General features: G+C 32.8%; 1 protein-coding gene across 4 annotated transcripts in view; it reads right to left on the bottom strand.

Annotated features, from left to right (window-relative positions):
• Positions 1–20750, bottom strand: part of Ddx4 (DEAD-box helicase 4) — a 55196-nt gene that overhangs the window by 14078 nt on the left and 20368 nt on the right. Inside the window, exons 6-15 of one of the 4 annotated variants that reach the window (XM_046456342.1) lie at positions 19633–19692; positions 12327–12428; positions 11290–11370; positions 10748–10795; positions 8784–8831; positions 8464–8511; positions 8127–8269; positions 7354–7506; positions 4480–4634; positions 901–1030 (exon numbers count right to left, since the gene is read on the bottom strand). In XM_046456342.1, the coding sequence (XP_046312298.1) occupies positions 901–1030; positions 4480–4634; positions 7354–7506; positions 8127–8269; positions 8464–8511; positions 8784–8831; positions 10748–10795; positions 11290–11370; positions 12327–12428; positions 19633–19692 (968 nt within the window). Of the gene's footprint in view, positions 1–900; positions 1031–4479; positions 4635–7353; positions 7507–8126; positions 8270–8463; positions 8512–8783; positions 8832–10747; positions 10796–11289; positions 11371–12326; positions 12429–19632; positions 19693–20570; positions 20608–20750 lie in introns of those variants that run through there. The other 3 variants (XM_046456344.1, XM_046456343.1, XM_046456345.1) reach the window with 3 other exon arrangements.

The raw sequence follows: 20750 nt of genomic DNA, 5'->3' as shown, positions 1-20750 counted from the left end.
GAACAAGTTGGAAACTTCTCTTATCTTTGCATAACAAGAACAACATTTATTGGTATAAATAGAATATATCCGCAAAAATACAAGTACTACTATGAAGACAATGAGGATCTAAGGTGGATTTTCTCTGGATACCTTTATGAATCCAACAAAAGATGCTTTTATGCAGAAAGATAAGTTTTAAGTAACCCCTTTTGAGTAGAACTTAAAAAAATTAAGGTTCATTAAAGTGAATTTAAAGTGTTGATTGAGAGGCAATAATTTGGTATATGAATTCCTAAGTGAGTATATAGCCCTAAAACCTCTTCTTGAATTTTAGAAATAATCCTGGTTAATATGCACACATCCTTTAACAGGAAACAAAATGATTGAGGCCACAAAGGGTTTTTTCCCAGGAGAAAAACTATCTCATTAAACTATATATTAAACTAGATAAAACTGTTTCTTACATTTTTCTCCCACTAAGGTTTATAAGATATGGATTCTGGAATCAGACCCATATTCTAACCCTAACTATCACTTATTACAGCTGAGGGATCTAAAATAAATTATCTAATTTTACTGAGTTTGTTTACCCAAGCATAAACTGAAAAATACCCTGTTAAGATTATTTTGAGAACTATATGAGATTACATTCAAAGAATCTAGTGGAGCTTAACATATAAACAGTGCTCTAGTAAATATATCTTCCATTTACTTTCCTTTCCCTAAAAAATGCTAGAAGTTTCACAACTTTGTTATCCTTCTAAGGCCTACCTTTTCTTTTTTAGTTATTAATTGACCTTTATTTTATTTATTTATATGTGTGTGTGTGTGTGTGTATGCACGCGCTAAGAATTGAACCCAGTGCTTACACTACAACAAGTGCTCTACCACTGAGCCACAACCCCAGACCTCACCTACCTTTTCTTTACCTATGATATCCATCAGTCTTCCAGGAGTAGCACATAGTACATTACAGCCTTGTACAATTTGTCGAATTGAATGCCCCAACTGGGTTCCCCCATATATAACAACAGCTCTTACACAAGTGCTAGAGACAAGAAAACCAAATGTCACTTTCTAGTTATTTGAAAATTAGATGTTTGTTTCTAATAACATGTTAATCAACTTCCATGAATGATAAAAGAATATACTCAATGACCTTAAAATTTTTAAATTCTGCCCAGGAAGAAGTTGAAAATAAATGACAAACAGAAAAAAAAATTTGCAACTTATCTGACAAAGGGCTCATTAAAATAATGAAAAACACTATTACTCTGTTCCCTAAACATACTCTCACAAAAAAAAAAAAACCTCAACAATCCAAAGACATTAACAAATGATTCATAAAACTACAGATAAGTTTGAAACATTTTCTAACAGTTCCAACATTATTTTGAAAAGGAAAATGAATGACTACTAACACAACATTTTCCCTTAGGTATGGTAATACCATGTTAGCCTAGGTACCAGCACTGATGGTAAAGTAACACAACCTCTTACAATTTTAGTCTCTATTAAAGTTTGAAAATTTGTCCTTTGGCCCACTAAATCCGAATCTAGAAATTAACTGTACAGATATGTTCCCACAAATAGGTAGAGATGAATGTACAATGATATTCACTGCCACCATTATTTGTAGTATCAAAAGACTGAAAATTAAGTGTCTATAAAGACAAAGAAATAGTGCATTCTTTAAAAGGGCTATAGTTTTAGATTAAGAATTATCTCAAATATACATTGTGTTAAAGAAACAACTCAGATGGCAACAGTTTAATATGCTACTATTTATGGAGAGGAAGATCAAAGTACAAACACATGCACTGACTGTTTGGGCAGTAATTCATATGAAACTTATAAAAGTAACTGAACAAGACAAGTCAAAGAACCAGGGATTGAGAATATAGGAAAAAATTATCTTTTATTAAGTAAACTCTGCTATTTGCTTTGTTATTCATTATTGTGAGGACTAAATGAGTTAAACACATACAAAACACTTCTAAAAAATGCTAAGTAATCAATAACTTATTACCATTATCATTTTACATTTACTATAATTAAGCCAGTACTCTACTAAAGGACATTCAGATAGTTTTCATTCTTTTATCATACATGGTAATAAATATCCATATAAAATATACATTTTTACATACAAATATTATCCAAATTTACCGAGTTTATATTTTTTTAAAAATATTTATCTTCTTTTACTTAAGAGCCCTAAAGTAACAGAGTACTTGAAGATTAGAAAGAAACAAACACTAGTATAAGCAATCTACATCAACCTCCCCCCACTCCCCTCCTGTACTAGAGATTTAACCCAGGGGTGCCACTAAGCTACATCTCCAGTCCTTTGGGTTTTTATTTTGAGACAGGCTCTCACTAAGTTGTTTAGGGCCTCCTCAGTTGCCTAGACTGGCCCTCAACTTGTGATCTTTCATTCAGCCTCCCGAGCCATTAGAATTACAGGCATGCACCACACTGTATGCAGCTACATCAGCTTTTTCCAAAAGATTATCAAGTTTCAAATTAAAGTGATTTTAATGATCACTATTTTCTTTTCTCATTTAAAATAAAACTTATACAAAATAAAAGACTAATGATTTCTATATAGAAAGCTCTAAAAAAAACTAAAGAAAAATGTTCTTTCCAATAGATAACCTGTACATAATGGATAATTCACAAAGAAAAAAAATATTAAACATTTTTAAAAATTTTTCAATCTGAGAATAATCAAATAAATGGAAAAAAATGAAGATACCTATAATAGTTTTAATACATACACAAATTCTTCAAAATTCCTTCCTGATCCCTTAAGTATGAGTAAGGTTGGCATCATGGGTGTGCAACCAATGTAGTCACAAAAGATCCCAAACTCAAAAGAGCCCTGTGCTTGGTTCCCAAATTCAAAAGAGCTCTGTGCTTGGTTTAATGTTCTGCTGTTATTATTTTGAAATGTGTAATAACTAGAGAACAAAATGCCATGCCCTTTCATTTGTATTGGTTCTGGTAAATTATATAACCAGTCGTGAGACTTGGTGTCATGACATGTGTGAGGCTCCTGAGACTGTTCCATGAAACCACTGCAGCCTCCTCCTTGTTCTCTTGTTAATCTCTCAATCCAGGAGAAGCCAGCTGCCATTCCTAAAGAAAATGAAGTAGCCTTATGGAAATAGTCCAGTCAAGTCTCTGGATTCCTGGCTGACACCCTGCCTGCAATCTCAAAAAAAGATTCCAAACCAGAAGCAGCAAAGCTCAATTCTTAACCCCTAAGAAGCTGTGACATAGTAAATGTTTATTGTTTTAAGAACTATATTTTGCCCGGCATGGTGGCACATGCCTGTAATCCCAGTAGCTGGGGAGGCTGAAGCAGGAGGATCACAAGTTCAAAGCCAGCCTCAGCAACGGTGAAGTGCTAAGCAACTCTGAAACCCTATGTCTAAATAAAATACAAAATAGGGCTGGGGATGTGGCTCAGTGGTCAAGTGCCTGAGTCCAATCTCCAATATGCCCCTAAAAAAACTATTTTTTTTAAAGTAACTTGTTAGGCAGCAATAGATAATACAATAATAAATATTGGCAAAGGGTATAGTGAAATTGGACTCTCATATACTTCTTAGAAGTGTACATTAGTGCAAGCTTTAAAGTAAGTTCACACTATATTGTATTAAAATAGATGTAAATCTATTTCACAGAGATACTTAAAACAGAAAAACTAGTTGGATATAGTGATACACGACCGTAGCCCCAGCTACTTGGGAGGCTAAGGCGCAAGTTCATAGAAAACATAGAAAGACTTCATCTCATTAAAAAAATATTTTTTACTTAAAATAAAAAAACTTTATATAGCAAGATATTTGTCATGATTTTACTTAAAATAGCCCCAAGTTAAAAAGAAACTAAATGCTTCAAAATAATTAAAATGTATACATATGAAAATTTAAAAATCATTAAAAAATAGGTCTAATAATCCAAAAGTAGTTTTCCACATTATGGAATTATAAAGAATAATTATTCACCAAGTTTATTTTTAAATATGCATTAAAAGCTACCACAATAGACCAATATTTTCACTATTTTCTTATTTCCTGCATCTATTACTAATTTTAAATAGTTATGTTTCTTTTATTTTTTTTTTTATTGTTGGTTGTTCAAAACATTACAAATTTCTTGACATATCATATTCCACACTTTGATTCAAGTGGGTTATGAACTCCCACCTTCACCCCATACACAGATTGCAGAATCACATCAGTTACACATCCATTGATTTACATATTGCCATACTAGTGTCTGTTGTGCTCCGCTGCCCAGGGTGGAGGATGGGAAAGTTATGTTTCTTTTAAAAAATAAGAATTTCATAAGTAAAATTATAAAAAATATACTTCAATCAAGTGATGCTAAAAATTGCATGAGAATGCTATTACTGAATTCCTTCCAACAGTGAGAAAAAATTCTAAGTAAAATTATTTTTTGAATGACATTGTGGATTATACTTACCCAAAAGAAAATTTTCTGGCTTCCAAATAAATCTGGTTGATCAATTCTCGAGTTGGTGCTACAATAATACACTCTGGTTCCTGCAGTTCTTTAAAACGACTGGCAGTTATTCCATCACGCATCATATGAGCCAAAATGGGCAAGAGAAAAGCTGCCTAGAAGTTAAATTGCCTAATTTATAAACTTATAGTGCATCACTTTTGTCCCTACAAAAAGCTATTCCTCATGCCCTTGTAGCCATTAAGATTATTCTTCCATCTTGCTGTTAAATTAGGGATGAGAAATGACAACAATGTCAACCAGTTAACATTTAGGTCTCTAGGCTCATATTATACAATATAAAATATTTGATAAAATTAATCATCACATCAAAATATTTTTCAATCTTTTAAGAAAATAAGCATACCCATATGTACACAGATCAACATTAATTTACTTATAAAGGGGAATGTAGGTATAATTTGATGCCAAATTCTTGCATTTAACAGTTATTCTAACAGTTATTACTCCTTTGGGGGAAGCAAAAAATTATCAGGAGGTCCATAGGCAGAGCAAAAATTTGAAAATTATCATTTGGATCACTACATACATTACCCTACTGAAAAGTTACACTGGACAAGAGAAATTTTGTGTTATAGTTTCTCATATAAGTAAATAAGACTAAAATCTACCTCCAAAGCCATGTTTAAGTCACTCATCAGTTGCTATGTTATACAATGCTTCTATATTCCCTTCCATTCTGATGTGGAGACTGATTAAGACTAAAATGGTATGAACCAGGACTCTATAATCCTGGAAATAATAGTCTCATCTCATGACACCCAATTTAACAAATAAACCTTCCAGAGTAATCCTAAAATCAACTGATCTCATCTTATTTCTTTTAGAAATGACCTGAGGTCATTTATACTGTGGACCAAGTACAATGCATATAGTTGTTTCTCATTCTTTTTTTTCTCTGTTTATTAGTGATTCTTTTTTTTTATTGGTTGTTCAAAACATTACAAAGCTCTTGACATATCATATTTTATACTTTAGATTCAAGTGGGTTATGAACTCCCATTTTTACCCCGTATACAGATTGCAGAATCACATCGGTTACACATCCACATTTTTACTTAATGCCATATTAGTAACTGTTGTATTCTGCTACCTTTCCTATCCTCTACTATCCGCCCCCCTCCCCTCCCCTCCCATCTTCTCTCTCTATCCCATCTGCTGTAATTTAATTCTCTCCCTTGTTTTTTTTCTCTTTCCCCTCACAACCTCTTATATATAATTTTGTATAACAATGAGGGTCTCCTTCCATTTCCATGCAATTTCCCTTTTCTCTCCCTTTCCCTCCCACCTCATGTCTCTGTTTAATGTTAATCTTTTCTTCTTGCTCTTCCTCCCTGCTCTGTTCTTAGTTGCTCTCATTATATCAAAGAAGACATTTGGCATTTGTTTTTTAGGGATTGGCTAGCTTCACTTAGCATAATCTGCTCTAATGCCATCCATTTCCCTGCAAATTCCATGATTTTGACATTTTTTAGTGCTGTGTAATACTCCATTGTGTATAAATGCCACATTTTTTTTTTATCCATTCATCTAATGAAGGGCATCTGGGTTGGTTCCACAGTCTAGCTATTGTGAATTGTGCTGCTATGAACATCGATGTGGCAGTATCCCTGTAGTACGCTCTTTTAAGGTCTTCAGGGAATAGTCCGAGAAGGGCAATAGCTGGGTCAAATGGTGGTTCCATTCCCAGCTTTCCCAGGAATCTCCATACTGCTTTCCAAATTGGCCGCACCAATTTGCAGTCCCACCAGCAATGTACAAGAGTACCCCTTTCCCCACATCCTCCCCAGCACTTCTTGTTGTTTGACTTCATAATGGCTGCTAATCTTACTGGAGTGAGATGGTATCTTAGGGTGGTTTTGATTTGCATTTCTCTGACTGCTAGAGATGGTGAGCATTCAAAAACATGCAATGGAGGAAGGATAGCATCTTCAACAAATGGTGCTGGGAAAACTGGAAATCCATATGCAACAAAATGAAACTGAATCCCTTTCTCTCGCCATGCACAAAAGTTAACTCAAAATGGATCAAAGAGCTTGATATCAAATCAGAGACTCTGCATCTACTAGAAGAAAAAGTTGGCTCTGATCTACATATTGTGGGGTCGGGCTCCAAATTCCTTAATAGGACGCCCATAGCACAAGAGTTAATAACTAGAATCAACAAATGGGACTTACTCAAACTAAAAAGTTTTTTCTCAGCAAGAGAAATAATAAAAGAGGTAAATAGGGAGCCTACATCCTGGGAACAAATTTTCACTCCTCACACTTCAGATAGAGCCCTAATATCCGGAGTATACAAAGAACTCAAAAAATTAAACAATAACAAATAACCCAATCAACAAATGGGCCAAGGACCTGAACAGACACTTATCAGAGGAGGACATACAATCAATCAACAAGTACATGAAAAAATGCTCACCATCTCATTCTTTATCTTTTGACTCCAAGATTATATCAGATATCACAAATTATTTTCTGTCTCTCACAATGCTTTATACCTCTGGTGCCTTCACCTTCAATCCTTTTGTTTTAGATACTGGTAAGCACCAGAATGAGTTGAACACACTTAGAAATAGATTAAGCACCCAAGAAATGCAACACTACCTTAGAAATAATTCAAAACTCCTTTAGAAGTATATAAAACCAGAAATCAGAAATGAAAACATGAATATTTATGATAGTTCACTAAAATTACCTATAAAACTTCTATTGAACAAAAGAGATTCAAGCTATTTCAGAAGAACCAAAGTTCAAAAAAAAAAAAAAATAAAGTTTGGATAAAGGGCAAAACACATTTGGGATAATGACTTACAGTCTTCCCAGACCCTGTCTGAGCACAAGCCATCAAATCTCGTCCTGCCAGTATAATAGGAATACTATATTTTTGCACAGGAGTTAGTTTAGTATAACCAGCTTTAGCAATGTTGTTATTCAATGTCTGACAAAGATTAGCTTCTTCAAAAGTCTAAAAAGAAAAAAGAAGCAATGAATTAATCCATATCATACATATGTCATTCATAAACATATTGAAGCAGTTTTCCATTTTTATTAATTCTACTTTTAATACTAAAGTTAACAATATGTCCCCACTCAAAAGTAAACATTCAGGACCTATTTATTATTACTGAATAGCATTAGAAGCTTTACCCCAAAACAGTGGTTCTAAAAACTTTTTCTGCTCCCTTAAAAACCTGTGTGATATGAAAAACTAATCAGTAACAAGGGCTCATTACTACAATTAATAGAACATAGAGGCGTCCCCAACTGTCTTTAAAAAAAAAAAAACTCACTCCTCTAAGATAAACTTCTCTACACACTTAGTATGCAAAAATATTGAATCTCTAGAAAAAGTATCCTTTTTAGCAAATTTTTAAAAATTCCCATTCTGATATGGAATTTTTTTAAATTTCCATGTCACTCTGTTTTGACATAGCAATTAATTCTACTGAAGATGATAGACATGGTTCTAAATTTCCAAAGACATTAAAAACTAAAAGTGAATTTTTGTATTATCAATTTAATAAATATAACACATAATTCTAAATCAAAGTTTGCTACATAAGAATACAGAAACAATACACTTACCAGAATTGCTGGTGGTGCATCATGTCCAGACACTTCTACAAGAATTGTATCATATTTGTCAAAGTTTATGCCTGTCTGATAATGTGCAAAGATGGAATCCTCATCTTCTGGTGGAGGAGGGGGTATGTAGGTCACTTTTGGGCCTAGAAATTCAAATAAAATGCAATTTATATTATACAGACTAAAAGAAAAAAATTAAAGGAAACAGATAAAAATCAAGTTCAAAAACTGTAGAACTTCATACTGCTTATCACTAAAGTTTCCACTGTTAGAATTTTAAAAATTTGACTCTTTTAAACATTTTACATTTGTACAGATCACACAAATATCAATATACCTTGAATGTCACCACTTTCTCCTCCTTCAGCTTCTGACTTCCAAGAATCTTAAGGGATCAAATAAAAAGAGAGATAAATACTTTTAAAAACTTGGAGATAAAAGAAATCTCACTATAAAATCAAATACTTTTTTTTAAAGAGAGAGAGAGAGAGAATTTTTTTAATATTTATTTTTTAGTTCTTGGCGGACACAACAGCTTTGTTTATATGTGGTGCTGAGGATCAAACACGGGCTGCATGCATGTCAGGCGAGTGCGCTACCGCTTGAGCCACATCACCCAGCCCTAAAATCAAATACTTTATCTAAAATAACACTTACTCTTTCCAGAGCCTGTTATTACTTCTTCATTTAAACCTTTGTAACCACCTGTTAAAGAAATTAATAGTGACAACTGGTCAAGATGGAAAGCTATGTGCATCTTTACTTTCAGTGCTTGTCCACAAAAAGGACAAATTCTGAAAATGAACAGGTATCTATAAAGCCCCTTCTCACAAATATCACTAGAGACAATTAAGAGAAATAAAATATTAAGCACATGCCTGTAATACCAGCAGCTCCGAAGGCTGAGGCAGGAGGATCACAAGTTCAAAGCCACCTCATCAAAAGCAAGGTGCTAAGCAACTCATAAGACCCTGTCTCTAAATAAAATACAAAATAGGGCTGGGGGATGTGGCTCAGTGGCCGAGTGCCCTGGAGTTCAATCCTCAGTAATAATAATAACAAAAAAGTGAAATAAAATATTGGGGTTCAGTAATAAAGCACATTATACATTTTATGTTTTCTTAGTATTCAAGATGCTGATTTTAGGGGCTGGGGTTGTACCTCAGTGGTAGAGTGCTTGCCTAGCATGTGTGAGGCACTGGGTTCATTCTCAATACTGCATATAAATAAAGTTCCAATGACAACTAAAAAATATATTTAAAAAAAGATCGTGATTTTATACAGATGAGACTATGCTACATTGTGCTGTTTCTGGGTATGACTATAACAGTGTTTCTAGAATAAACTGGCATCTAAATAAGTGACACAGAGAAAGATTCTCCGTTCAGCCAAAGTGGTCAGGCACCATCCAATTTGCAGAGGGCCCAGAAAGAACAAAAAAGCAAAGGAAAGGCTAAATATGGCCACCCTTCTTCTACCCCTAGTTATCAGAAGTCTAGGTTCTCCAGCCTTTGGGCTCCAGGATTTGCATCAGAAGCCCCCCACCCAAATTCTGAGGCTTTTTGACTTGGACTGAGTCACATTATCAGCTTGGAGGTGGCCACTTCTCTATTTCCAATAATCACAAGAACCAATCCCCCTAATAAATTCTCATCCATACATCCATCTCTTGTTGGTTCTGTCTCTCTGAAGAACCCTAATTAATCAACATGTGCCAAAAAACAACCTTGTAAGCAAGACAGTTTCACAAATTGATGGATTTTAAAGAGCAGTCAGGCTTATTAATTCTTTTCTGTAAGTGACCTTCCTGATTTTTAGTTAACTACTCATCTCCTGTGCCACTTTTAGGTATTATGACTGCATTAGATTCAAAAGCTAATCAGCTATGACTTAAAAAAAAAAAAAAACATATGAGCTCTCTATTTCCTTTTTCTTTATGTCCACAGTCTTGTGTAAGGTCTTTCCTTCACATAAGATGGGTATATTTGTGGAAGATCTCTTTCTACATTGAAGAATCCAAGAGGCTGGTAGAGGGGTCACTTTGCTCTCAGACTAATAATGACTACTGATAATCTTTCAATACATTAAACAAGTTTTATTGATTTATTAATCTGAAAACCATTTTTATTTTTATATGACATTTACATAACTATACCCTGAAAAAAAATCTTCAGCATAAGAAATTGTATACACCAACTCTACCCCTTAGACCAAATAAAATATTTATTCCATAAGAAAAGCATATTTTAATAATGATTTATATATATGAATATATCTGAATATTTAACATCTGCACAATACCCTATCTTATAGTTATATTTCAACAATTATTTATTGATGAATTTTGGGTGATTTTCTGTTTTTACTTAGTATAAATGAAGACTCAATGAATGTCCTTGTATGAGTATTTATAAACATATCTATAGTACTTAAGTCCTATATCAGGAATTGCTAAATCAGAAAGAAAATATCCTATACATATTAAGGAACTCTCCAGTACAGGCTTTGTAAATTTATACTCTTCACAGTGTACAGAAGTATTAATAGTTACTTTAAACCAAAACTTAAATTTAGATTACAAAAATTTTAACTTTTGTCAGGTAAACCAAATAAGAACCTACCTCGACCACTTCCACTGCCACTTTTGCTTTGGTAAGTGTCACCATTACCTGTAAGGCATTGTTTTGAAGAATTTTTAGAGAAAATACAGCTCCCACTCAAGCACATCCACTATATTGCTATTTCTGTTCAATACACTGTAACTACTTAGGGTTCCCCATCCCTTAACCCTCTTTTCTCTAGACTGAATTTAAACCTTACTTTCATATGAACATTTTCATCAATAATTCTTTTCATTTTTTTCTTCAAATCACACAAATTATTTTCCCCTAACTTAAAAACTTTTTTTTGAAACCAAGCCAAACATCAAGGTATAATTCACATTTCAAATTACAAGAAATAAATCTTTTAATAAAATGTAAAAGAAATAATTTACAGTGCACATATTTTATAGGGAAGGCAAAATGATTCATGTATTTTTGCCTAAAGATCTAAAACAGAGAAAATCAGGAACCAACCTAGTATAAATATGTATATTATATTTACTAATCATAGTGCTAAGGGCATATATGATTAGTATTGAGTAATATGTTTTATTTCTTACCTGCACCACTTAATGCTGGTCTTCTAGAACCAAAAAGGCTACCAGCCCTCTGTGTCCCCTCATCTTGGTCATATTCATTACCTTGATTTGGAGAAAATATAATTATATTACTTTTAAGAAGTTTTTAATCATTTAGTAAAGAGAAAAAGGGTCAAGTTATGGTATCAGAAATTAAAATATATGGGCTAAAATAGTTTAACAAGAATCAAAATGAGTATTTTTCAAAGTATTACAGAAAGAATTTCTCTATAAATTATATCCTTCAATTACAAATTACTGTTTTGAAAACATTTTAAACTTTTTTATAAAATAAGTTAGGGCCAATGCCATCTCAAAATATAAGCAAAAGATAAATCTCCTGCCAAAAGTAGCGCTGTTAGTGCCCTCAGAAACTTGACACTGCATCATTTCACTGCTTATTCTCCAGCACAGCATCCCTACTCCCACCGTTGCCAAATCTAATCTTAACCAGCCCTGTACAGACCTTTTGCTTGTTTTTTGTTTGTTTTGTTTAAAAAGTAGGACAATTTACTAATCTGCTTCACATTTATTAAATCATAATTGCAAATATTTGATGTTTTTAGCTTCCAAAACCACTAATCTATAATCTTCTATTAGGAGACACATGTATTCCAACAGTCATTTATGAAGAGAGCACCTTAGCTCAAGAAATTATGGCTGGAGGAATTTTAAAGTAAAAAGCCACATTGGTTGAAGCCACACATGTTGAAGTGTACAGCCATACAGAAGGCCACCTACTGAAAAGGTAAGCCATATTACCAAGGCCCTAAAAAACTTAATAAAATGCAATACTAAAAAACTAAGTCACATAAAACTTCTGAAAAAATTCATATATTCCAATTTAACCAATATGTAATTGTATCTAAAAATGATGTTATATGATATGGGTGATTAATTTATATAAGCCACTGTGCTAAAATATTTTCATTTAATCCTTATAACAACTTTATGTGATTTTTTAAAAAATCATTTCCTTCTTAACAGATGAATCACACCATTTGCAATCCACTACTAACTTGGTCTTCCTAAACCAAATCCTCCACGGCAACCTCGGAAACTACCTCTTCCACCTCTTCTGGATGGCCCTGAAGCTTCCGAATCATTTCCATCTTGATAGCCTATAATATTAAAACACACACACACACAAGAACAACACAAAACAATAATAACAAAGAAATCTTGGGGACATGATGACCAGATTTGTTTTGCATAATTCAATAGCATTAAGTAAATACTCTTTAAGACATGAATGGAAGAAAAAGAAAAAAAGAAAAGCCAGAATTGATCATAAATGTAAAAACTTTACTAATATAAATAGATATGGCTATGAAGAGAAAAACCCACTGCTGGCTTTGAGGAACAAAACTAAATATGAGTAAAAGAAAAACTTGTCACTTAAAACACTGAAAGTTGCCACAAATGAACCATTAACTGAACTTCTACACCCTACAAAAGGATTAGTTAATCATAGGCTTATATTTACTCCCAATAGACAGCAAATACCTTAATCAAAGTACAGACAAGTAGACACATATAAAATCTCAATTCCTGTTAAGCAATTCATTTTTAATTCAACTAAAAACCAACAGAACTAGTGAACAGTTCAAGTAAAATTTGATTCTACCTAAGGCAAAACCTGATCAATTCTAAACCAAAGTGTCAACTAGACAGGAAATAAAGAAATTGAAAATGTTTAGTTTATGCATTTGCAACTATTTACACCTAAAGAGGATGCTCAATAAAAGTGTAAGTCCTACACATGCTACTTATTGACAGCAGATTGTGCATGTTTTAATAGCCTATTTAAAAATGACAGAAATAATTAAAAGTAGATTCACAGTTCTGCATCACCCAAACCTTACACTCCTCAATCTGTCAACAGTGTATATCAAGTTGCTTTTATATTCTAAATTACTTATTTGTGCTATTATAGTTTTTAATTTTTTTTAAGTTGTAGATAAACACAATGCCTTTATTTTTATTTATTTATTTATTTTATGTGGTGCTGAGGATCAAACTCAATGCCTCCCATGCGTGAGGCAAGTGCTCTACCACTGGGCCACAACCCCAGCCCTGTGCCATTATTATTATTATTATTTTAGTTGTAGATAGACACAATACATTTATTTATTTGTTTATTTTTATGTAGTGCTAGGGATTCAACCCAGTGCCTCACGCATGCCAGGCAAGACTCTACCAGTGAGCCACAACCTCAGCTCCCATTATCTTTTAAGAAAGCTTGTCAGGGTATATCTGAATTAAAAAAAAAAAAAAGTTTATATTCTGGATTCTGTTTTTTAAGGTATAAGTTACTTTGTAAGAGTATAAAATATACATATAAAATTTTAAAATGTAATAAAATGAAAACCACTTAGGTTGAACAATTTATATTTTATCTTCCATATTTGTTAAGTACTTTCACATTTTCCATTTACAAGTTAGAAATTTCCTCAACTCTTTTGATTTGAATATTCATCTGTTTAATCTGTCCAACCCATGCACTGTTTTTTATTTTAATCACTACTCTTTTTTGTAAATACAAAATGAGTCCTTTTAAATCTACCTTCCCTGTCTTAGCCTGTGTAATGCCTCAGCATCTTTCATATATATATATTAATAACCCCCATAGAGAAAAAACTCACACATTTAAAGAAATATGCTCTTTCCCTTCAGAGTTGAAGCCTATTCTGAGTTATATAATAAGACTAATAACTAGAGATGAAAACAACATGAGTATTACATAGAATCAATTCTGCACAGCCTTGTTTTCAGGGAAGGCAGAAACTCCCTGTATCCTATATAATCTTAAAAATTATCCTTGTTGAAATAAATAGGATGAAAGAAAGAATAAGATACAAAGTTAAAAATAAATGAACTAGGCAAGGTGAGATGGCCCATGCCTCCCATCAGCTTGGGAGGCTGAGGCAGGCAGATCACAAATTCAAAGCCAGCCTCAGCAAAGGTGAGATGCTAAACAACTCAGTGAGACCCTGTCTCTAAATAAAATATAAAATAGGGCTGTAGATGTGGCTCAGTGGCCAAGTGCCCCTGAGTTCAATCCCCTGTACCCCAAAAAATAAATGAACTACAGCCACACTTTCAACACAAAAATCTGAAAAATTATGAATAAAGATGTCATAAAACATAGGCGTATTTTTAACCTTCTATAAAAATACAGATAGGAAGTATATATAATATGTATCAAAATACATTATATCTGGGAAGATATCAACATAAAATGTAAAGTTAAACCATCCTTTAGGCTAACAATTCTAATTTTTAATGGCTTTGAAAAAAATATGACATAACATTTTTTAAATCTGGGTAGTAACATACAAAATGTTTGTAATAAAATATTCTTTACCATTCTGCATCATTGAAATATTTTTAAATTAACCACTTTTAATGCCATTTTCATAAAATAACACCAATTGTTGGAGGAGCAGTGCTGCAGATCAAACCCAGAGCCTCCTACATGCCAGGTAGATAATCTATCACTGTTACACCCCCATAAGACCTTAACATATTTTTAAAGTAACAGGAGTCCTTCTGGAGGTATACTCTTAAGTTGTTGATGGACCTTTATTTTATTTATTTGTATGTGGTACTGAGAATCAAACCCAGTGCTTCACACATGCTAGGCAAGCACTCTACCACTGAGCCACAACCCCAGGCTGTATTCTGCATTTTATAAGGGAGCACTGACAATCTCTTATAATTCCAGAAGATGTTTGGTAACAATCTTCAGAAAAAAAATGTCTGGTTAAAAGAAATATGAACATATTTAAGAAAAGTACTTACCATAAATTTATTTAATGAGGTCAATATATAAACCTGTGATATATAAAATTCAATTGTTTTTATACACTATCAAACAAATAAAATGGAAAAATGTGGTGTAATATGCACCACTACTAACATCAATGAACAAAGCAACTCCAGATTTTGACTACTCCAAAAAGGCAAGAAAAAAATGAACAAAAATTTTGGAATTTTTTCCAACTCTAATAATGAATCAAAGGTTTGCAACAATTCAGGGAACATTTAGGGGGGGAGAAAAAGGAAATTTTGTAGCATTTTAACTTACCCTGGTCCCATTTCTTGACAACTCCACCTCTAAGTTACATAACCAAAAGACTTAAAAACAGGGATTCAAATAGATGAATGTTCAATATTATTTTCTCAATGACCGAAAACAGAAAACAATGCAAGTGTCCATCAACAGATGAATGGATAAACAAAATATGGTAAAGATGTAAAATGTAATATTATTTCATCATAAAAAGGAATGTAACTCTGATACATGCAACAACCTGAATAAACATTGAAAATATGGAACTAAATGAAATACGTTATACACAACAGGACAAATAATGTATAATTCCACTTGTAAGAAATATCTAGAACAAGCAAATTTTATAAGAATGTAGAATAGAGGCTACCAGAGATTGGGTATGGGGAGTTAACTGCCTACCGGATACAGAGTTTCTCTTTGGGTGATGAAAGTGGTAATGGTTGCACACACTTGAATGTACTTAATGTCACAAACTGTATACTTTAAAATAGTTAAATGGCAAGATTCTATTATGGTTTCACAAAAACAACAACTAAAATTTTTCCAAATCTAATTATATCAATCTACATACCCAAGAAGCTCAACTCAAAGGAAGATAAACCAAAACAGATTGGCACCTAGACATCTATATAAGAGCAACAAATGATGCTGAGAATACTGGATATCCACAGGCAAAATAATCACATCCAACTTCACACTATAAATGAAAATGAACTCAAAATGGATCAAAGATAAGAGTTACAACTACAAAATTTTGGAAAGAAACATAGGCAAAAATCTGACTCCTCAGATTAGGCAACAGTTTCTAGATAACACCTCAAAGCACAAGCAACAAAAGGGAAAGAAAAAAAAAAGATAAGTTAGACTGCAAAGAATGTCAACTTCTGGGCTTCAGAAAATACAACAAGATGATGAAGACAACCCAAAAGGAGAGAAAATATCTGCAAACCATGTATCTGATGACACTCATATTGAGAATATGTACATAATCTCAGAACACCAAAAAAAATAAAATTACCCAATTGTTAAAATGATCTGAACAGGCATTTCTCCAAAGATTCACAAATGTCCAATAAACACACTGGAAAACTGTTCCACATTACAGTCACCATAAAAAGCAAATCATAACCACCACAATTAGTATTGGTAAGGGTGTGGAAAAACTGGAACCCTCATACATTGAGAGAGGGAATGTAAAATGATGCAACTGCTATGGAAAACAATTTGAATTGCTGGAACAATTGAATTTTTCCATTAAAAAGTTAAACACAAAAGTTACCATGTGTTCATATAAAAACTTGTACATAAATGTTTATAGCAATATTAGTCATGGAAGCAACCCAAATTTCTTCACTGAAGAATAAACAAAATGTGATATATCCATACAGGAATATTATTCAACCATTAAAAAGAATAAATATTATCATCTACTTCACCATGGATAAATCTTCAAAATATTATGCCAAGCAAACGTGTGTGCCAGACACACAAGACCACATACTGAATTATTTCATCTACATGAAATATCTAGAATCAGAAAAGCCACAGGAATAGACTAGAAGATATGGGGAGAGGGGCAAATGGGATTAAGCGCTAACCTGTATAAGATTTCTTTTGGGGGAGAAAAAAATGTTCTGGAAATAGTGAAAATAGTTTCACAACAGAATGAATGTATTTAAAACCATTGAGGTGTACACTTTAAAATGGTGAATGTTAGGGGCTAGGGTTGTGGCTCAGCAGTAGAGTGCTTACCCAGCATGTGAGAGGCACTGGGTTCGATCCTCAGCACTACATAAAAATAAATAAATATATTGTGTCCAGCTACAACTAAAAATATATAAATTTTTTAATTAAAAATGCTTAATGTTACATGAAGTGTTAGCTCAATAAAAATTATATGCATCACAAAATATCAAAAACTCAAGTATAGGAACATGTATGAGGACTCAGCAGTGAAAACTGCAAAATATGGTTAGAAAACCTAAATAAATGGGTAAATTCACAGACTGAAAGACAGACAATAGCAAAAAAACTAATTCTCCTCAAATTAATCTACAGATTCAATGCAATCCCCCCAAAAAAATGCCATTAAGTTTTTACTAAGGTTTGAATGGCTGCGTCCCTCCAAAATTCACATTCAAATCCTAATTCCCAAGGTGATGAGACAGAAGGTAGGGGACATTAGAGAAGTGATTAGGTCTTGAGGGCTCAGCCCTTATGAACAGGATTAATGTTCTTTAAAAAAAAAAAAAAAAAAGCCCCAAAGAGCCATTGTGTCCCTTTCATCATGCAAAGACATAGAGAATGAGAATGCACAATCTATGAACACAGGAAATGAGTCCTCACCAGGCATCAAATCTGCTGGTGCCTAGATCTTAGACTTCTCAGCCTACCAAACTGTGAGAAATAAATTTATGTCACTTATAAATTGCCCTATTTGAAATATTTTATTACAGTAGTCCAAACCAAGTTTTTTTTCCTAAAAATGAATAAGTTGATTATATCAAATGATATACCAATTCTACTTCTGAGTATATACCAAAAGTCATCAAAATACTAGAAATACTTTTGTAATAGCACAAAACTAGAAGTAATCCAAATATTCATCATTAGAATAGTTGAAACAGACAATACTATACAGCAATGATAATGATCTAAAATTGTAACCAATAATATCAGTGGATCTCACAAGATCAATGGATCTTAAGTGAAAGCCAGACACTAAACAGTATATACTGTATGATTCCCTTTATACTGATATAAAAACAGACAAAATTAATCTACACTGCAAAGAAGTCATAAAAGATGTAAACCGGGCTGGGGTTGTGGCTCAGAGGTAGAGTGCTTGCCTAGCATGTGAGAGGCTCTGGGTTTGATTCTCAGCACCACATATAAATTGACAACTAAATAAAAAGAATAAATTTAAAATTTTTTTAAATAATAAAGGTAAACCTTCAGGTGAGGTGTTGTAAGTGAAAATAAGCATGAAAGGGGACTTCTGTGTGCTAGTAATTTCCATTCCCTGACCTAGATGCTGGTGAACATTAGGTGTGATTTATTTACAAAAAAATTACTGCATTATATGCTTTTAATATGTGTACCTGTGTCATGCCATGCTTCACAATAACCATGCATTTACTAAGGGATCACTATATGCTAACTTAATACCCTTCTCATATATGTCTACAGTGAATGGGAATCAGAAATACCCTGTAAAATGACTATGTCCCTGCTAATCACTCTACACTGGTCTTTAAGTCATAATCAAGCACACACATTTAAAAATGGTTTTTGACTGCCTCACTTAAATATGAATCATACTAATTTAGTTAAAATAAATGTAAGCTATTCACTGTTCTCTGTAAACAATCAGAAATTTTAAAATCTAGGCAGTATTTTTCATTAATGTCAAAAATTGCTTTCAAAAAAAAGAATTTCAAAAAGATGGGTCTGTTTTTTCCTTAAACTTCTGCTCCACCCTAAGCAACTCAGCAAGTCCTATCTCAAAATGAAAAATTTTAAAAAGGGCTAAGATTCAATTCAGAAAACAGCCTTCCCTCATTCTGAAATCCAGTGCTAACTTCACTAGGGAAAGTCTACCATTCAGCCAGCTAACCATGTAATGGGAAAAACAATGTTCCCAAGTTGCAGCAAAACACTGATGCATCTAACTACTATGTTGTCCCAAACAGAGGGCCCTTTAATCATAGATCAACACATCTGTAGCAATTTTACAGTAACTTCACTATGGGTTTTATGGGTTTTGTTGTTCTTTTGTCAACATATCTCCATATATAACTGAAAATTAAGTATGATAATTGTTATACGATTTCATTTCAAATTCATTAAAAGTAGAATTAGTAGAATAAGGTGGAATATTGCTATACTTGAACAAAAACTAATCTAAAATTTCTTCTCTCTTCCAAATATCCAGCGACTCTATTCAAAGACAAACACATCCCCTATTCCATCTTAACCATGATAGAAATTTCACAACATCCCTGTTCTGTAATTTATAACACATTCTTGAAATCTCAGGGGAAAAAATATCTAGTGATGTTAGAAAGTGGAAAAAGGGGCACCTACTGAATATTCTCTTAAGTATTATTAAATGCTCAAAACATATGCACCAAGGTATTTTTCTTAAAGGGTTTCACCACCAGAATTTTTCTTTTTCAACTTCTCTAAAAAATCAGTTTTATCAGTTTAGTATCCCTGTCTAAATTGTTCCAAAACACTGTCCTTACCGCCTCTCTTGGAAAACCCTCTGTTCCGTGTTTGATTATCTTCACAGTCATTAGTAGACTCTTGAATAAAAATTAAACATGTGAATAGCATCCAAATAATTTCCTTTAGAAACATAATATCTAAATAACACTGTCACAGATAAATTAGTATGAAAACAAAACATTTTCATAAAACATTTTAATTTCTTGAAATAATTTTTCTAATATTCTTTTTTTACTTGTAGATGGACACAATACCTTTATTTTATTTGTTTTTATTTTTATGTGGTGCCAGGGATCAAACCCAATGCTTCATGCATGCTAGGCAAGTGCTCTACCACTGAGCTACAACCCCGGCCCCTCTTGAAATAATTTTAACAATGGAAAGTTACATTTTAATTCTTGAAACATTTTAATAACGGAAAATGTCTAATGTTTCTAAATATTATTCATTAAGTATATAATTGAAAACCCACTATTTTCCAAGTATTATCCTACTAAAAACAAGCCCCAAAATAAAAATTTCATAACAGTTATCTAAACAGTTATCAAGTGACTCTCAAATGTGAACCACAGACCACTAGAAATACATGACTGTTTTATTTATGATCTTATTTTTCTCTCATTTACTGTTTTTAATAACTGAGAAACTGATGATTTATTATATATATATCCCACTTCTCATTCATCCTAACGAAATAATTTAAGGACATCCTGGCTTTTCTATTTAAAACAACATTATTAAGTAACATTAAAACAGGATTTTTAGGGTCTGGGGTTGTGGCTCGGTGGTAGAACACTGGCCTAGCATGTGTGAGGCACTGGATTGGATCCTCAGCACCACATAAAAATAAAGAAAATAAATATCTATCAACAACTAAAAAAAAAAAAAAGAAGAAAATTTTTTAAAAAGCGGGGGATGCATTTTAACAATGGAATGAGGCTCCCCTAGGAGTTACCTGGAGAATTAGTCAGACATAAATGCACAGGCCCCATTCCTAGAGTTTATTCCAAAAAAAGTAGAGTGACAATAAGATATGAGTTATTTTTCAAAATTTAAAAGTTCTATGTTACTTATATAACTTTAAGCTTTCCTAAAGATTCCAACAAAGTCACTTTGAGAACTAGCTATGGTTTCA

The sequence above is a fragment of the Marmota monax genome, unplaced genomic scaffold (genome assembly GCF_021218885.2).
Source record: "Marmota monax isolate L192 unplaced genomic scaffold, Marmota_monax_Labrador192_F-V1.1 WCK01_AAM20220418_F8-fsc00037, whole genome shotgun sequence".
In the NCBI taxonomy this organism is placed as follows: domain Eukaryota; kingdom Metazoa; phylum Chordata; class Mammalia; order Rodentia; family Sciuridae; genus Marmota; species Marmota monax.
This window is presented reverse-complemented; position numbering and strand designations above follow the sequence as displayed.